Source organism: Amphibalanus amphitrite, unplaced genomic scaffold (genome assembly GCF_019059575.1).
Source record: "Amphibalanus amphitrite isolate SeventyFive unplaced genomic scaffold, NRLGWU_Aamphi_draft 000499F_arrow, whole genome shotgun sequence".
Taxonomy (NCBI): domain Eukaryota; kingdom Metazoa; phylum Arthropoda; class Thecostraca; order Balanomorpha; family Balanidae; genus Amphibalanus; species Amphibalanus amphitrite.
This window is the reverse complement of record NW_024881993.1, coordinates 404,677-416,722: the sequence shown is the minus strand read 5'-3', so window position 1 is coordinate 416,722 and position 12,046 is coordinate 404,677. Positions and strand designations below refer to the sequence as shown.

General features: G+C 52.0%; 2 protein-coding genes across 14 annotated transcripts in view; both read left to right on the top strand.

The window, feature by feature from the left end:
• The first annotated feature begins 120 nt into the window (after nt 1–120).
• Nucleotides 121–2,657, top strand: LOC122392738 (tRNA methyltransferase 10 homolog A-like). Of its 3 annotated transcripts, none has more exons than XR_006258573.1 (2): nt 121–487; nt 1,025–2,657. XR_006258573.1 is itself a non-coding variant. In XM_043387979.1 (2 exons), the coding sequence occupies exon 2, from the start codon at nt 1,065–1,067 to the stop codon at nt 2,454–2,456; it is 1,392 nt and encodes a 463-aa protein (XP_043243914.1). In that variant the 5' UTR covers nt 344–363; nt 1,025–1,064; the 3' UTR covers nt 2,457–2,657. The 3 variants fall into 3 exon arrangements, 2 of the variants coding, with proteins under 2 accessions (XP_043243914.1, XP_043243913.1); XM_043387979.1 differs by having other exon boundaries at nt 344–363; XM_043387978.1 differs by lacking the exon at nt 121–487 and adding an exon at nt 580–674.
• A 509-nt stretch (nt 2,658–3,166) lies between these two features.
• Nucleotides 3,167–12,046, top strand: part of LOC122392736 (lethal(2) giant larvae protein homolog 1-like) — an 83,302-nt gene continuing 74,422 nt past the window's right edge. For 4 of the 11 annotated variants that reach the window (XM_043387967.1, XM_043387969.1, XM_043387974.1 and 1 more), the window contains exons 1-3: nt 3,169–3,340; nt 3,581–3,763; nt 4,638–4,726. In XM_043387967.1, coding sequence (XP_043243902.1) covers nt 4,646–4,726 — 81 coding nt within the window. In that variant the 5' untranslated portion in view covers nt 3,169–3,340; nt 3,581–3,763; nt 4,638–4,645. Of the gene's footprint in view, nt 3,341–3,580; nt 3,764–4,637; nt 4,727–12,046 lie in introns of all 11 variants that reach the window. The other 7 variants (XM_043387972.1, XM_043387976.1, XM_043387968.1 and 4 more) reach the window with 6 other exon arrangements.

The following is a 12,046-nucleotide window of genomic DNA, read 5'->3' as shown; positions in this document are numbered from 1 at the left end:
GTGCTTCGGTTCCGCCGATCAACAACTGACTCAGTCGGAGACGAAAGGCTCAAATCCTAAAAAGACGGCTCAGTATGCTGTCCGCTGGCAGCGGATTCGCCGAATGTCTGTCTACGAAATGTTTGTTTAGTTTTGTTTTGCTTTGTTTTGTTGGGTTTGACTCGTTCGGTCTGGCGAGACCATCCAGAGCCCGATATAAAGGAATTTATTACCGAATGTTACGAGATTCCCTTTGTGTCTGGCTGCAGTTGCGTCATGCGTATACCGCGCACATGTGACAAATAAGAGGCATGCCAGTTACTGACAATTATGTTCATTTTTTTGTGAAGAGTGACTCGCGCAGGCTAGTGAACAGCAATGCTGGTAATTGATTAGCATGTCGAAGTCGCTAACCGCACATCATGCAAGAAAAGAACAGTGTAAAGAAGGCTGCCAAGCTTCTGGCTTAGGCATGTAAAACACAGTTTTGTTTGTGGACGTTATTACGGTGAGGTGCATTTAAATCTTTAAAATTATTTCGGGCTTTGATTTGGACGATTAGTTACCTACCAGTTGACAGTTCTAATGATTTTTGAGACACTTTTCTAGGCGGCTTTTCACAGCTGTTCCTTGACCATGGTTCCTTGGGTGAACTGAAATGTTGAGCCCACTTATAAATGTTGAAAATTGAAATGGTATTTATTATTACCAATTTTGGTGTAATTACAATTAAACTATTTTTTATATCTTAACATTTTCAGGCGTCTACTGGATTTGATATATTTTCCTGTATTAAATGCATAGGCTGTCAAAATATTCAACATGAATGTACCTAAATTGACTTGACGTTAGCTCTTTGTGAATTCAGATTTCAATTGTAGGTGGTGAGTTGCCAGTTGGCAGGTTCGCAATAGCTGGTTTCATTTTTGTGTTGTCAGCCAATGAAAACTATCTTCATTTTTTCATCCTGTTGGATACTGTGACTTTAATCATGTATGTTCTGGTTGTTCAGCTTGTTGTAATTAATTATTATTTTCTTTTGCAGAGCTGTGAAAGGTTTGCTGAAACCTGCACCTGTTGCCCTTATGATGGCGGAAACATCAGCCACTTCCCTACTTACCTCTGGTGATGCGGACATGTCTCCAGCTGCCGCTGCTGGCCAGCCAGAGTCGGTCACATCTGACACATCTGAAGTAAATGTGTCTTCTTCCAAGACACACATGACCTCCACAGATAGAAAGACTGAGAAGTCAGATAATGCCACAGATTCTTCCACAAACGGGCAGTCAAAAACTTCAGACGCTATCAACATTGCCACTGCAGATAGCCAGTCCGAGCCATCAGATGCCACGCATACACCCAGCGAGGGTGAGGCAACTCTCTCCAAACGTCAGCGCAAGCGGCTGGCCAAGCGTGAGGCATTTTTAGCGCAACGACCTGCCCTACGACGTGCCGAGCGGCAGCGACGGAAGGAAAAACGCGCGGCCGCGGTAGCTGCCGCAATAGCTGCCGGCGATGCGCCTCCCAAACGCCCGCGCCTGGCGCCAATGGCTTCCGGCAGTGGCGTACAGGTGGTGATTGACCTGTCTTTTGACGATCTCATGACCGAACGAGACCTGGGGAAGTGTCTGAAGCAGGTACAACGATGTTACGCGGCTAACCGTCGCGCTGCGCGACCCGTTCAATTTCTCCTCACTAGCATGGATGGAGAGAGTCGGAGACTCATGGATGCCAACGATGGCTGGCAGAATTGGGATGTACGCATAGAACGTGACCACCTTCTGGATGTGCTTCCTCATGAGAAGGTTACCTATCTCACCAGCGACTCGGAACATCAGCTGGACAAGCTGGAGCCGGGCAGGGCGTATGTGATCGGTGGGCTGGTGGATCACAACCACCACAAGGGCGAGTGCCTGCGGCGTGCGCGAGAGGCGGGGATCGCGCACGCGCGATTACCAATTGACGACTTTGTGGAGATGAAGACGAGGAAGGTGCTAACGATTGACCACGTGTTCAGCATCCTGCTACTGGTGGCTGGTGGCAGCGGCTGGAGGCAGGCTCTTCAGCAGGTTCTGCCTGCCAGGAAAGGAGCCATCATTAAGGGAGAGACTTCTGATGGAGACTGTTCCACGGAGACGACTGAGTCGGTGGGAGACGGTGGACCGGCGCACGCTAGCAGAGGGGATTCAGAAGCGGCTGCGACGGCACATGATGGCACCGGGAAGGCAGAAGAGGACGCAGGGACGGGAGTCACGTCAGGGCTTGTTGCTGAGTCACAGAAGAAGGTTGATGCGCCGGGAGCAGAGCCGTCTGCTACGGGAACTCCTCAAGCGGTGAACCCTGAATCGGTGAACCCTGAACCGGTGTCTAGCAGTGACATAAGTGTGTGCGGTGGGAAATCGGATGCTTCGACCGGTGCAGGGGACGGTGCGAAATCCGTTGAGGAATATGTGACCAACGGCTCGGTGGAAAGTTGACCAGATGACCCCGTCATGTCACTGTCAGTGTCGAGGGAAGAGGGTGTAATGGACAACGTGCACAGGGTGGCAGAGTAAGCTTATGACGGCATTACCTTGTCTCGTTTGTTATTCTTTAACGCGTGATGGCTCGCTGCTGGATTTTGGTGACATGTGATAGCTTTGTGCGTCGGTGTTTCAATAAATGTGTCATGTCACATGTATGAGGTCCATTAGGGTGGCTCTAGACCGCTGAAATATAGAGGGCTATGTCTTGATATTTCCGATTTGGTGACCAATAGGTGTTGCTACACAAGGGGTGGTTCTGTTGGCTTTGCAGTTTGCCGAGTGTCGACTGTCGACCGTCAACCCGGGTCATGGGGTGGATGATAAGGTAACACAGTTTGGTCCATAGGTAAAGCTGGATGAAAGGCATATATTTCAATGGGCTGCACTATTTCAGTGCAATAGTTTGTGCCGTCGTCGCCCGTCGGTGGTCATCATGCAGCAACGCACAAAGCCCATTGAGAGGCTGGTATGGACATCTCGTGGATAGATTAGAACTGTAACTTACGGAAGTGACGCTAGGTGGCCAGGAGCCCCTGCGTGTGGCGACACCTATAGGTGGATGCTCATTCTATGCCATGATAATTACGACAGAATTAGTCGGTAACTGTAAATGCATAGCCGGTACGGGACAAAAAATAAGTTATATTGAAATATTTGTGTGCCGGATCCACTAAGCAACAGTTGTCGGCCCGGCCCCACCTAACCCGTTCCTGGGCGTTACCTTGACACCGCTTCGTGGCGTTGTTGCGTCGGTGGCGGCTCGCGGAGCGTTGCACGCGATTCTGCTGCGCGCGTCGGTGTCGTGCGGAGACCGGTGTCGTGCCGGCAAAATAGCGGTTTGCGGGCTCTGGTATTAACTGGATTATTTGCCAGCTGGCGCCGTATGGTGGCGCTAGCAGAGATTATTACATATCAATGCTAGATATAAAAGAATAAATATTTACTTATCAATTTTTCATTTAATGCCATTTAAAATATTTATGTCCATATTACTGCCTCGCTTATATCTATATTAAAATACCTATCGTACGTCGTCAGCTGGCCAGCCAGCTGACGCAATCCAGTTTTTACTGAAGCCCCGGTTTGCGAATACCAAGTGCGCGTTTGTGTGGTGTTCATAGTGGAGAGAATTAGATAATATCCGTGGTGTGTGTAAATAGTGTGTTTTTAGGTAGAGAAATACCTATAATACCAGTGTGTTGAATCAGACGATTCTGGTACCTAAAATCTGCAGATTGCAATCATCTAGAGCAAAAGCGGTGAGTTGAGGTGTTGTGCCTACTCGTTGCAAGTGTTTGTCTGATTTCGTTGCAGTCTCATTTTATTTTGAATGCTTTCTTTAAATGCCTGCCTGACGCTTATGTTGACATGCCGCCTCAAATGCAATGGGAAGATGTCAGTGAATCAGTATGAGGCTTATGAGAATTGAGGAATGATAAGCCAATTTTTATGGAGTTAACCCACTGCAATGATGTCATCATCATGTTCCCTTCAGCTGCAGATCAGTTGAGCTAATTTTTGCCTAATTTATCACCCAGCATCTGCCTCCTTTTGGAACCCAGCCTCCTCTGTTCGTTACTCTCTGGAGATGACAATGAGCAAAGTATTTCTCAATATGCCAAGCCACTAGTAGGTACTTTTTCTGTGGTGAGCATTTTGATCCAATGCTAGTGTAAGTTTATGAATTCTGCAAAGTTTTATGATATTTTTTAAATTCTGATGCAATTTTGAATTCTAGGGCTGACTGCTGTGAATAACCTTTTATCAGCATCAACTGTCATAAAACAGGTTCTAAACTGATTTATCTTGAGTTCATGCTGCAGTTGCTTACAGGGAAGATAATTTTTTGCAACTATGTGTTGATATGTATTTCTATGCTGCAACATGAAACATCCTGAAAAACTACAAGGAATTTGTTAAACATTTCGTAAATTGTTTGATTGGTTGCCTTTGGAGCATCCATCTCTCGCCCACTGTAATCTTTCAGGTCAATAAATGAATGCAGGGTGAATGTCCTGCAATTTTATCTTCACCATCCTCATTGATCCCCATCAGTCTCACTCTCAAACAACCATGCACCACCTAGACCCTCACTCACCCACTAACTGATTCTCGTTCTTGCCCCCATTTCAGGTGCAGCCATGTTCAAGTTCATGCATAAAAAGCACCCGGTGCCGGCCGAGAGACTACGTCACCAAAAGGAGCTCTTCCGCTACGCCAAGGTCAGTGTCGGTCACCGCTGCAACGGGAGAGGATCGTTGATGTCTACCCGCCCTTATACCCCAACAAACATGCAAACTTGTGAGGATGATTTGCCGTTATCGAGATGGTGCGGATGATCAAGATGATCGTGCTGATTCGCTCGAAATTGGTGACTTTGCCGATTATCGACGTTCAGTTGTGATTCGTGCCGATTCCCGATGATTGGTAGGCAAAGCTGGATGATCGCTGATGACAGCCATGATCCCTGCCGAACCCGTGGGTTGTAGTGGTTTCTGCTGATCCTCGCTAATTGCGGGACTTTCCACTAATCGCTGTAGACTGCTGCGTTCTCTGCGTATTCGCGATCGATGCAATGGTTCTTGATCATCGATAACTGCGATGATACGTGCTGATTCTCGCTACTCGCCGTCTCGAGTGATCCCTACGCGTCCGAGAATCACAGCCCATCGGTGATCCGCTGATCCGTGGTGATCATTGGATGTAGCCGTGCTGTGTTGAGGATGGATTGGGGAATGGTTGGTTGACGGGGGCACATTGCAATGTCATTGATGAAAGAGACAATCTCTTTATCTCAATAATGATTCTTGAACTGTGCTGACCGGCAGATCATTAGGTATTCTCTCACAGTTCTTCTATCAGTACTCTCTTCTATCGTCTGGGGCTAGTTTCCACTTTCCTCTATGCCCCCTCTTCCCCCCTCCTTTTCTCCTCTCTCTCCCATCTCCTCCACTCCTCAGACCGCACACTCGTGACGCGCCGGCGCAGACTCGGCCATGGCGAGTCGCGAGGAATGACTGGAATGCGTCTCTCATCTCCCGAGGGGGCCCTCCGGCACGATCGTATTTGACGGGCGGTCCCTGGCAGCTCTGTCAGTGGGGCTTGTGGTGTCAGACTGTACCGCGGTCCACTCTCTCAGAGAGGATCTGTTAGCTGTGGAGGGGAGATGAATAATGCGATTTGTGGTGGTTGTTGACTGTTGTGGGTGGGGGCTCATCAAACCATACCTACTTGTGGATTTCGTTTTTTCGAGACTGATTTTTTTTGCAATGATGATCGTGCTGACTGCTGTTCTACTCAAAGCGTGGTAAAATTTGTATCTTTTCGATCTGATACCTAAATACCTAGAAATCCTCAGCTGTGTGACTGTATCCGAGTTGGGAGGATAGCACTGTGAAGGAGCAGTTTGATCCCGCGGAGATCAATGTTGCAGATCCAATCCATCCATCGTGCTATGTCCCCGACCTCTTACATTACTCTTTGCCATGCTCGGTCACCTTGTTCTGTTATCCTGTCCCACACTCAGACTCTTCATATTGTCCTGTCCCACGCTTGAGATGCCAGTCGTTGTAGTTAGGGCCTTGCCAGTCGTCATCTCCCTCCCTGCACCGGTGATGGGTTCGTGATGCTGCGAGTGTTCGCCATTCCACGTTCTGGAGATCTGGCAAGCTCGCTCTCACGCCGATGAATTTGTCCTCCTGATGTGACCGTGACCTGGCAGCGTTTAACGCTCCCCAGGAGTGCACCCCCACCGTACTGTGCTACAGTCGCGTCTGCTCTAACTAACGCGCACGTGCTGTGTCCTCTGTGTTATGTCCGCACGTGCCGCCTGCGCCATGTCCGCCTCCCCTCCGTGTCTCCGGTGGGCAGGCCGGTCGCCGCTGATGTCATACCATAGGTGTGGCTGCCGGACTGCTGCAGCTTCTGCAATCTGTAGCTCTGCTGGTGCAGCTGTGTGGGCTGCATGGCGCCGGCTGCAGCCTGTCGCTGCATAATCTGACCCGGTGAACGGTAGGAGACGGTCGGCCGAGAGACGACCCCGCCCCGCCATAGGACGTATTCTGTTCTATTTATGTATTTTGCGGTCAACTTGGGCCGCCTGCGGCGGTTAGAAGTTCACTGGGTGATACGGGTCGTCTGCGGACCATGTTGTGGTGGAGGTAGATGGCGTTTTGATTGAAATGTGATCCGTCGTTAGCAACTTCGTCGGGAAGACGGCTGGTTAAATGAAAGATGAATTAATTCGTGATGTAGCATCCAATAATGACAAAATTAGACGTATACTTTGGGATGCTGTTTGTGGTCGCTACGTCGCTGATCTGTCACCCTCTCTTGCTTTCTCCCCCTTCTCCCCTCACCCTTCCTCCTTCACTCCATTCTCCATCTCTGTCCCCTTGATATGAATTCAGACTGCCGTCCGCTTATTTATCTTCTCAACGGTCCACCAGCGGCCGTACCTACATCCCAGCAGTGCATTCCGGTAGCCCTACTCTTCTCACGCGACCGCAGCCGTGCAGATTCCCACGCGATTTACAATTTAAACTGCCGCCGTGTGCAGCGCCCATCTCGACTGATTTTGGTTATTCCAGCCACTGGTCAAACAGGAATTGGTTGCTCAACCGTGGCCCTTTTCTGTACTGGGACGAGATACCGTCTCAGTATCGCCCGCACGCTGTTGTGCTATTATCCTCTCTATCTTGCTGAAGTTCGGCCTTCTAAGCGAGGCTGTAGTGCACTGGATGCGGGGCGGATCCAGGCCCGAAGCCTGGCTCGGTGGTCCGGTCCGTGCTTTACCTCTCGGCTCAGATGTTCCAAGACTAACTGGTTGATCGGACGTGACCGGTGACTTTTGTGACCGGTGGCCGGGGATTCCCCTTAGCCACATGCCAGAGAAGAACCGGTATTTTACATCCGCGGGGGCCGATCCCCTCCGTCTGTAGTCACCGCAGCAGGGCTGGTCCCCTTAGACATCCCTGACGTATCTCGTAGGGAAATGACTACTGGTGACTGCTTTTACCGTGGTGATTGCCATTCCATCCCACAAACTCCCTCCCTCGTCATCCGTGTTGTCTGTCATGTTCATCATGTCATATTTCGCTTGTCACGTCATGTCGAGTAGAGTCCCGCCGCTTCAGGTGCCATGATTGCTAGCTCGCAATGGCTCGACTAGCCAGTGTGCTTGGTAACGCACACAGGACTTGGGACCGCTGCGAGCAGGAACAACAACGAGGCAGCGCCTAGCGGCACGTCATACCTACGCCGGGCGTGCCTTATCATTGGCGAACGGCCTTCACTGTGTTTGTTGGGGGAGGTCAAAAACAGCGCTGGGTTCGTCGAAGGTTGCTTTGATTCCCCGACATAAGGATCACTGATGCAGCACGCTTGTACTTCTTTTGATGCTTGGTATCATGATAAACACGACTGCATGTGCTGTGATTTGCGGCGACGTAAGTCACATTGTGCGTGCCGTTCCTTCACCGTCCCCTCCTATTGCATTGTTTTGATGCTGAGGTCGGGTTACCTTGTTGATTATCCGTTCGACCTCCTATGAGTCAGCTGTGAGCTCACACGGTGAGTACCAGTGTAGTGTCTCACTGCATGCAGGGACGCGCCCTTAAGTCCCAATAAACAACAACAATAATAATCGCCGAGGTCAAGAAAGTGCCTGTCTGATAGCGTAGCGCAATCTCACCTGCACACATGACAGGCTTCGATCGTAACAACGCGTCTCATCTCTGAATTCTTCCTCATACTCTCCCTCCCTCTCCATATTTCCCTCATTTTCCTGCCTTTTTTCTATTCCCCTCCTCCCTTCCTTTTTTAGGTCACCCCTTTCTCCCTTCCTTGTTTATCAGTTGCCTCAATCTCGTCCCTGTGTGTCGTCCTTTCTTTTCCATTTCCATCCACCCATCACGCAGTGTATCATGCTGCTTCCACACGCTGGTTGCACGTTGCACGGTGCCGGGCGGTCGGTTGCCATGACTCCCGCCCGTCTGCCTCGCCGGGGCCGGGCCGGGTGTCGGCCTCACCAATCGATGTGTTGGAGGGCGTCCGAGGTCTGTCCAGGGGACGCCAGGGGTCGCCGGTCGGACGGACGGAGCGTCTGCAGTGACTGGTGACGGTGGTGAGGTGTGGTGCTCCCCTGGTGTCAGCCTGGTGTCCTGGTGTTGGTGATTGAACCCTCGGCACGGAGAGGCTCAGTGCTCGGTGGCGCGGCGGCCAGGTTCGGCCGCTGGCGCTACGGACAGTCATGGAGGAAAGTTCGACCACGCCCAGGAATGGTGACTCGAGTCCGACTCCTGACGGATCGACTCCGACTCGTGAAGACTCGACTCTGTCACAAACTGCTCCCAGCTCTACGCAGGCCGGCTCGACCCCAAACCTAGCCGGTTCGGCTTCAAGTCTAGCCCGATCCAATCCAACCGTAGCCACCCCTAGTCCAACCCAGGCTGCCCCTAGTCCCACTCGAGCTTCCCCCAGTCCGACCCCAGCCATCCCCAGTCCCTCAGGGAGTCCTGTGAAGGTGTGGCGTAGTCCTCAGACCACGCCCAGTCGTCGGCAGTGGCAGGCCTCCCTGAGAACCCTGACTCGCCGCCGCCAGCCGGCCGTGGTCACCTGTAGACGACCGTTAATAAAGGTGAGTAGTGAAGATAGGCGAGGTCAGGCTAGGTCAGGTCGACATGGTCAGGTCAGAGCGGATAAGGCTCTGCTAGGTTAGACAGGGTCATGTAAGATCAGTCTGGTTCAGACTAGATATTGTCAGATCAGACAGGGTCGGGTCAGACTGTCAGGTTACACGATCATAAGGTCACAGATGCTCCCTCTAAGCGCTGTGGAAGTCTCTGGGCTCATGAGACTCTGTGAACCAACGATTGGTCGAAGGGCGTGGCTCGTGGCCGCGTGGGTGGTGAGTGTGGGGGTATGTGGGTGCGGCTGGCGGATAGTTGTATAAGGATGTGTGGGACGTGGAAACATTCCGCACTACCCTTCTCTGATATGTAGGTGACCCGTCTCCCTTTCCTTACCCCACCCGCCTAGTGAGCTCCCTACCGCTCTCACTATTTAAATACCCGACACAGGTGTACAGACTCAGCAGTCAGCACTCACCAGGTGGATGGACCCCCTCCCACCGGACTAGTGACGTCATCCCCCCTCCACGGACGGGCTGTGTGAACGTCCCGTAATGGCCGGTGAGTTTACATTGGAGCGGCCCGCCCGGACGGGTCAGAGCGACACAAATCCTGGGTGGTCTGTCTGACAGCAGAGCAGTGCGATCTGGGACAGTCAGAAAATGACAGTTTTGCTTGGTTGTCGGAGTAAAGTTCATGCTCAAGAGGGTTCATGAGAGTGGAAAAATGACACTCCAGATGTGCCCTAAAAGAGTGGATATTATGTTCCATAGATGCTTTCTGGATAATTTTTACTCAAGTCAGATCGCACTTGCCTAACAAAACTACGTGCCGTACCGTGGCGTTTTTCCGTCTCTCGGTGACAGGGTGTTAATTCTGCGCCCGGCGCTCTCTGTGCCAAATCGATACCATCTGACCTCTCCTCTACCCCTCTCCCCTCCCGTCCGTCCCACGTCCCTCCGGCGTTCTGTCAGTCAGATGAGAGAGAGAACCCACAGCGGAGTACCGGTCTGGGTTCGGTGTCACTTTACTGGCGAGCATCCACGAGGTGTCAAACAGCCGTCGTCATCCGCCGTTCTTTTTTGTGGTTAGGATTTCTCGAGGCGAGCCTTTTTTCTTTTCTGAATCCCGATGTATTTCGTCATGTTAGCGCTTATTCGAGGGTAAACCTTGCCTGTCGCGGGCGCTTGGTTATCTATTCTACCTCTCCGAACCCCACCCAGTAGTATCTGACGCCTGTGGTCTGGTCCTGATTAGACTTACGACCGTTTCGGCCAAAGGGTTGGGTCGTCAGTTAGCACACCACCCATTATCTACTCTGTGGTCCTCCCTCGGTCCCGCCCTACTAATTGGGCCGGGCTTGTTACAGCGAGAGACGGGCTAAATCACCACCTTCAACGGACGACAGTGGAGCTGAGGTGTGTCGAGATTGACCGCCGTCGCCGCCCGCGACACCACCACAGCGGCAACGCCCGCAAACCTCATCCGCTGCCGCCACCGCCGCGCGTCACCACAGCCATCGCGACACCGCCCTCAGAGCTCGGCCGCCCCCGCCCTCAAACTTCGGCCGTCGCCACTGCCGCCACCGCCACCGCCGCTAGTCCTGCCGTATCCTTGCCGCTTGTCCTGCCGATCTCTGGTAGGACGTCACCCGCCACCGCTGTTGTCCCTGCCCCGCCCCGCTGCCGGGCCTCGGTATAGGACAGACGGCCGCCACCTATTCGGGTCACCGCGGGGTGCGGTGCCCCCAGAACGGGCCCGCGGTTTTTGCCGGCGTGGCATCCGTATCACGCGAACTGACGGGCGCTGGCTAGCGGCTGGGACTGGGGAGCAATGGTGCTGTGATATGACTGATTTTGATGCGCAGCTTTGCTGGGTGGTTAGGGTTGGGTCGTTTTTCGAGTCAAGTGAACTCATTAAATATATTAATGTAGGTAGCTATTTGTGTTTTTAAGCAACATATCTACTATATTTAAGCAACATACCTACTATCCAAATTGTGCAAGCGTTCGAAGCGATAGCGTCATGGGCATGCCGTAGTGTTCTGACATTCGTCAGTTGTCATTATCAGTCATGTACGGGCGTATTGCTAGGCGCATTGCTATCACTGCATAAATATTGGCGCCGCTGATACAGCCCATTTTACCTGTGTTGGTCTTGAGCGTTATAGTTATGGAAGATCCCCACGCCCTGGCACCTTTGACGATCACCTTCAGTTTATACGAGGCCGCCTGGTCTCTGATGTTCGTTTATTATGATCGTGCGGTATTGGCGGACGTTGTGAACGGTATCTCCTATACAGGCTCCCTCACTGCTGATTTCAGTGCGTTATACCGGGCGTAATTTGATGGGGCGGCACCGCCATGCCTCTCTGCCAACTATGTTGATTAGTTTGGGCGTGCTCTGCGATCTTACACGAGTACCCACCAGGCTGGGTGTATGGTGCTTGAGCCCAGTGTATCATGGGTAGGTTATGACAGGCATGCAGCGCTTGTTGGCATTCGGCCCGAGGCTAACTGTTCGCCTTGCACAGGGTGGTGCAGGTCTAGATGATGAAGACTGCTTCCTACTTCTTGCTTACATCATTCACAACATTCCTGAACCCAAATGTGACCGTTCACTGTTTTCAACCCTACCTTACCTGACCTTACCTGACCGTCTCTCCGCCGTAGAAACGCTTTACCGCGCTACCCCTTTATGTCAAAAACCCCGGCCGTGTCGCCCCGCCATACTACAGCTTTGAGATTCCGTTTCCCACAACTGTGCCACCGGGCACCGCACCGCGTCAGGCGACAGCCCTGGCAAGTGACATGGCGCGTCTCTGCCCTTGGCTAGCATGGCCCTTCGCTCTGTCGATGCTATGCTCCCCTGATAGCCGCAGGGCCTGTGTACACACCCCGCATTATTGGCCGG

Coding starts and splice junctions, on each gene's coding strand:
- LOC122392738 (XM_043387979.1), top strand. CDS start 1,065: ATGATGGCGGAAACATCAGCCACTTCCCTACTTACCTCTGGTGATGCG.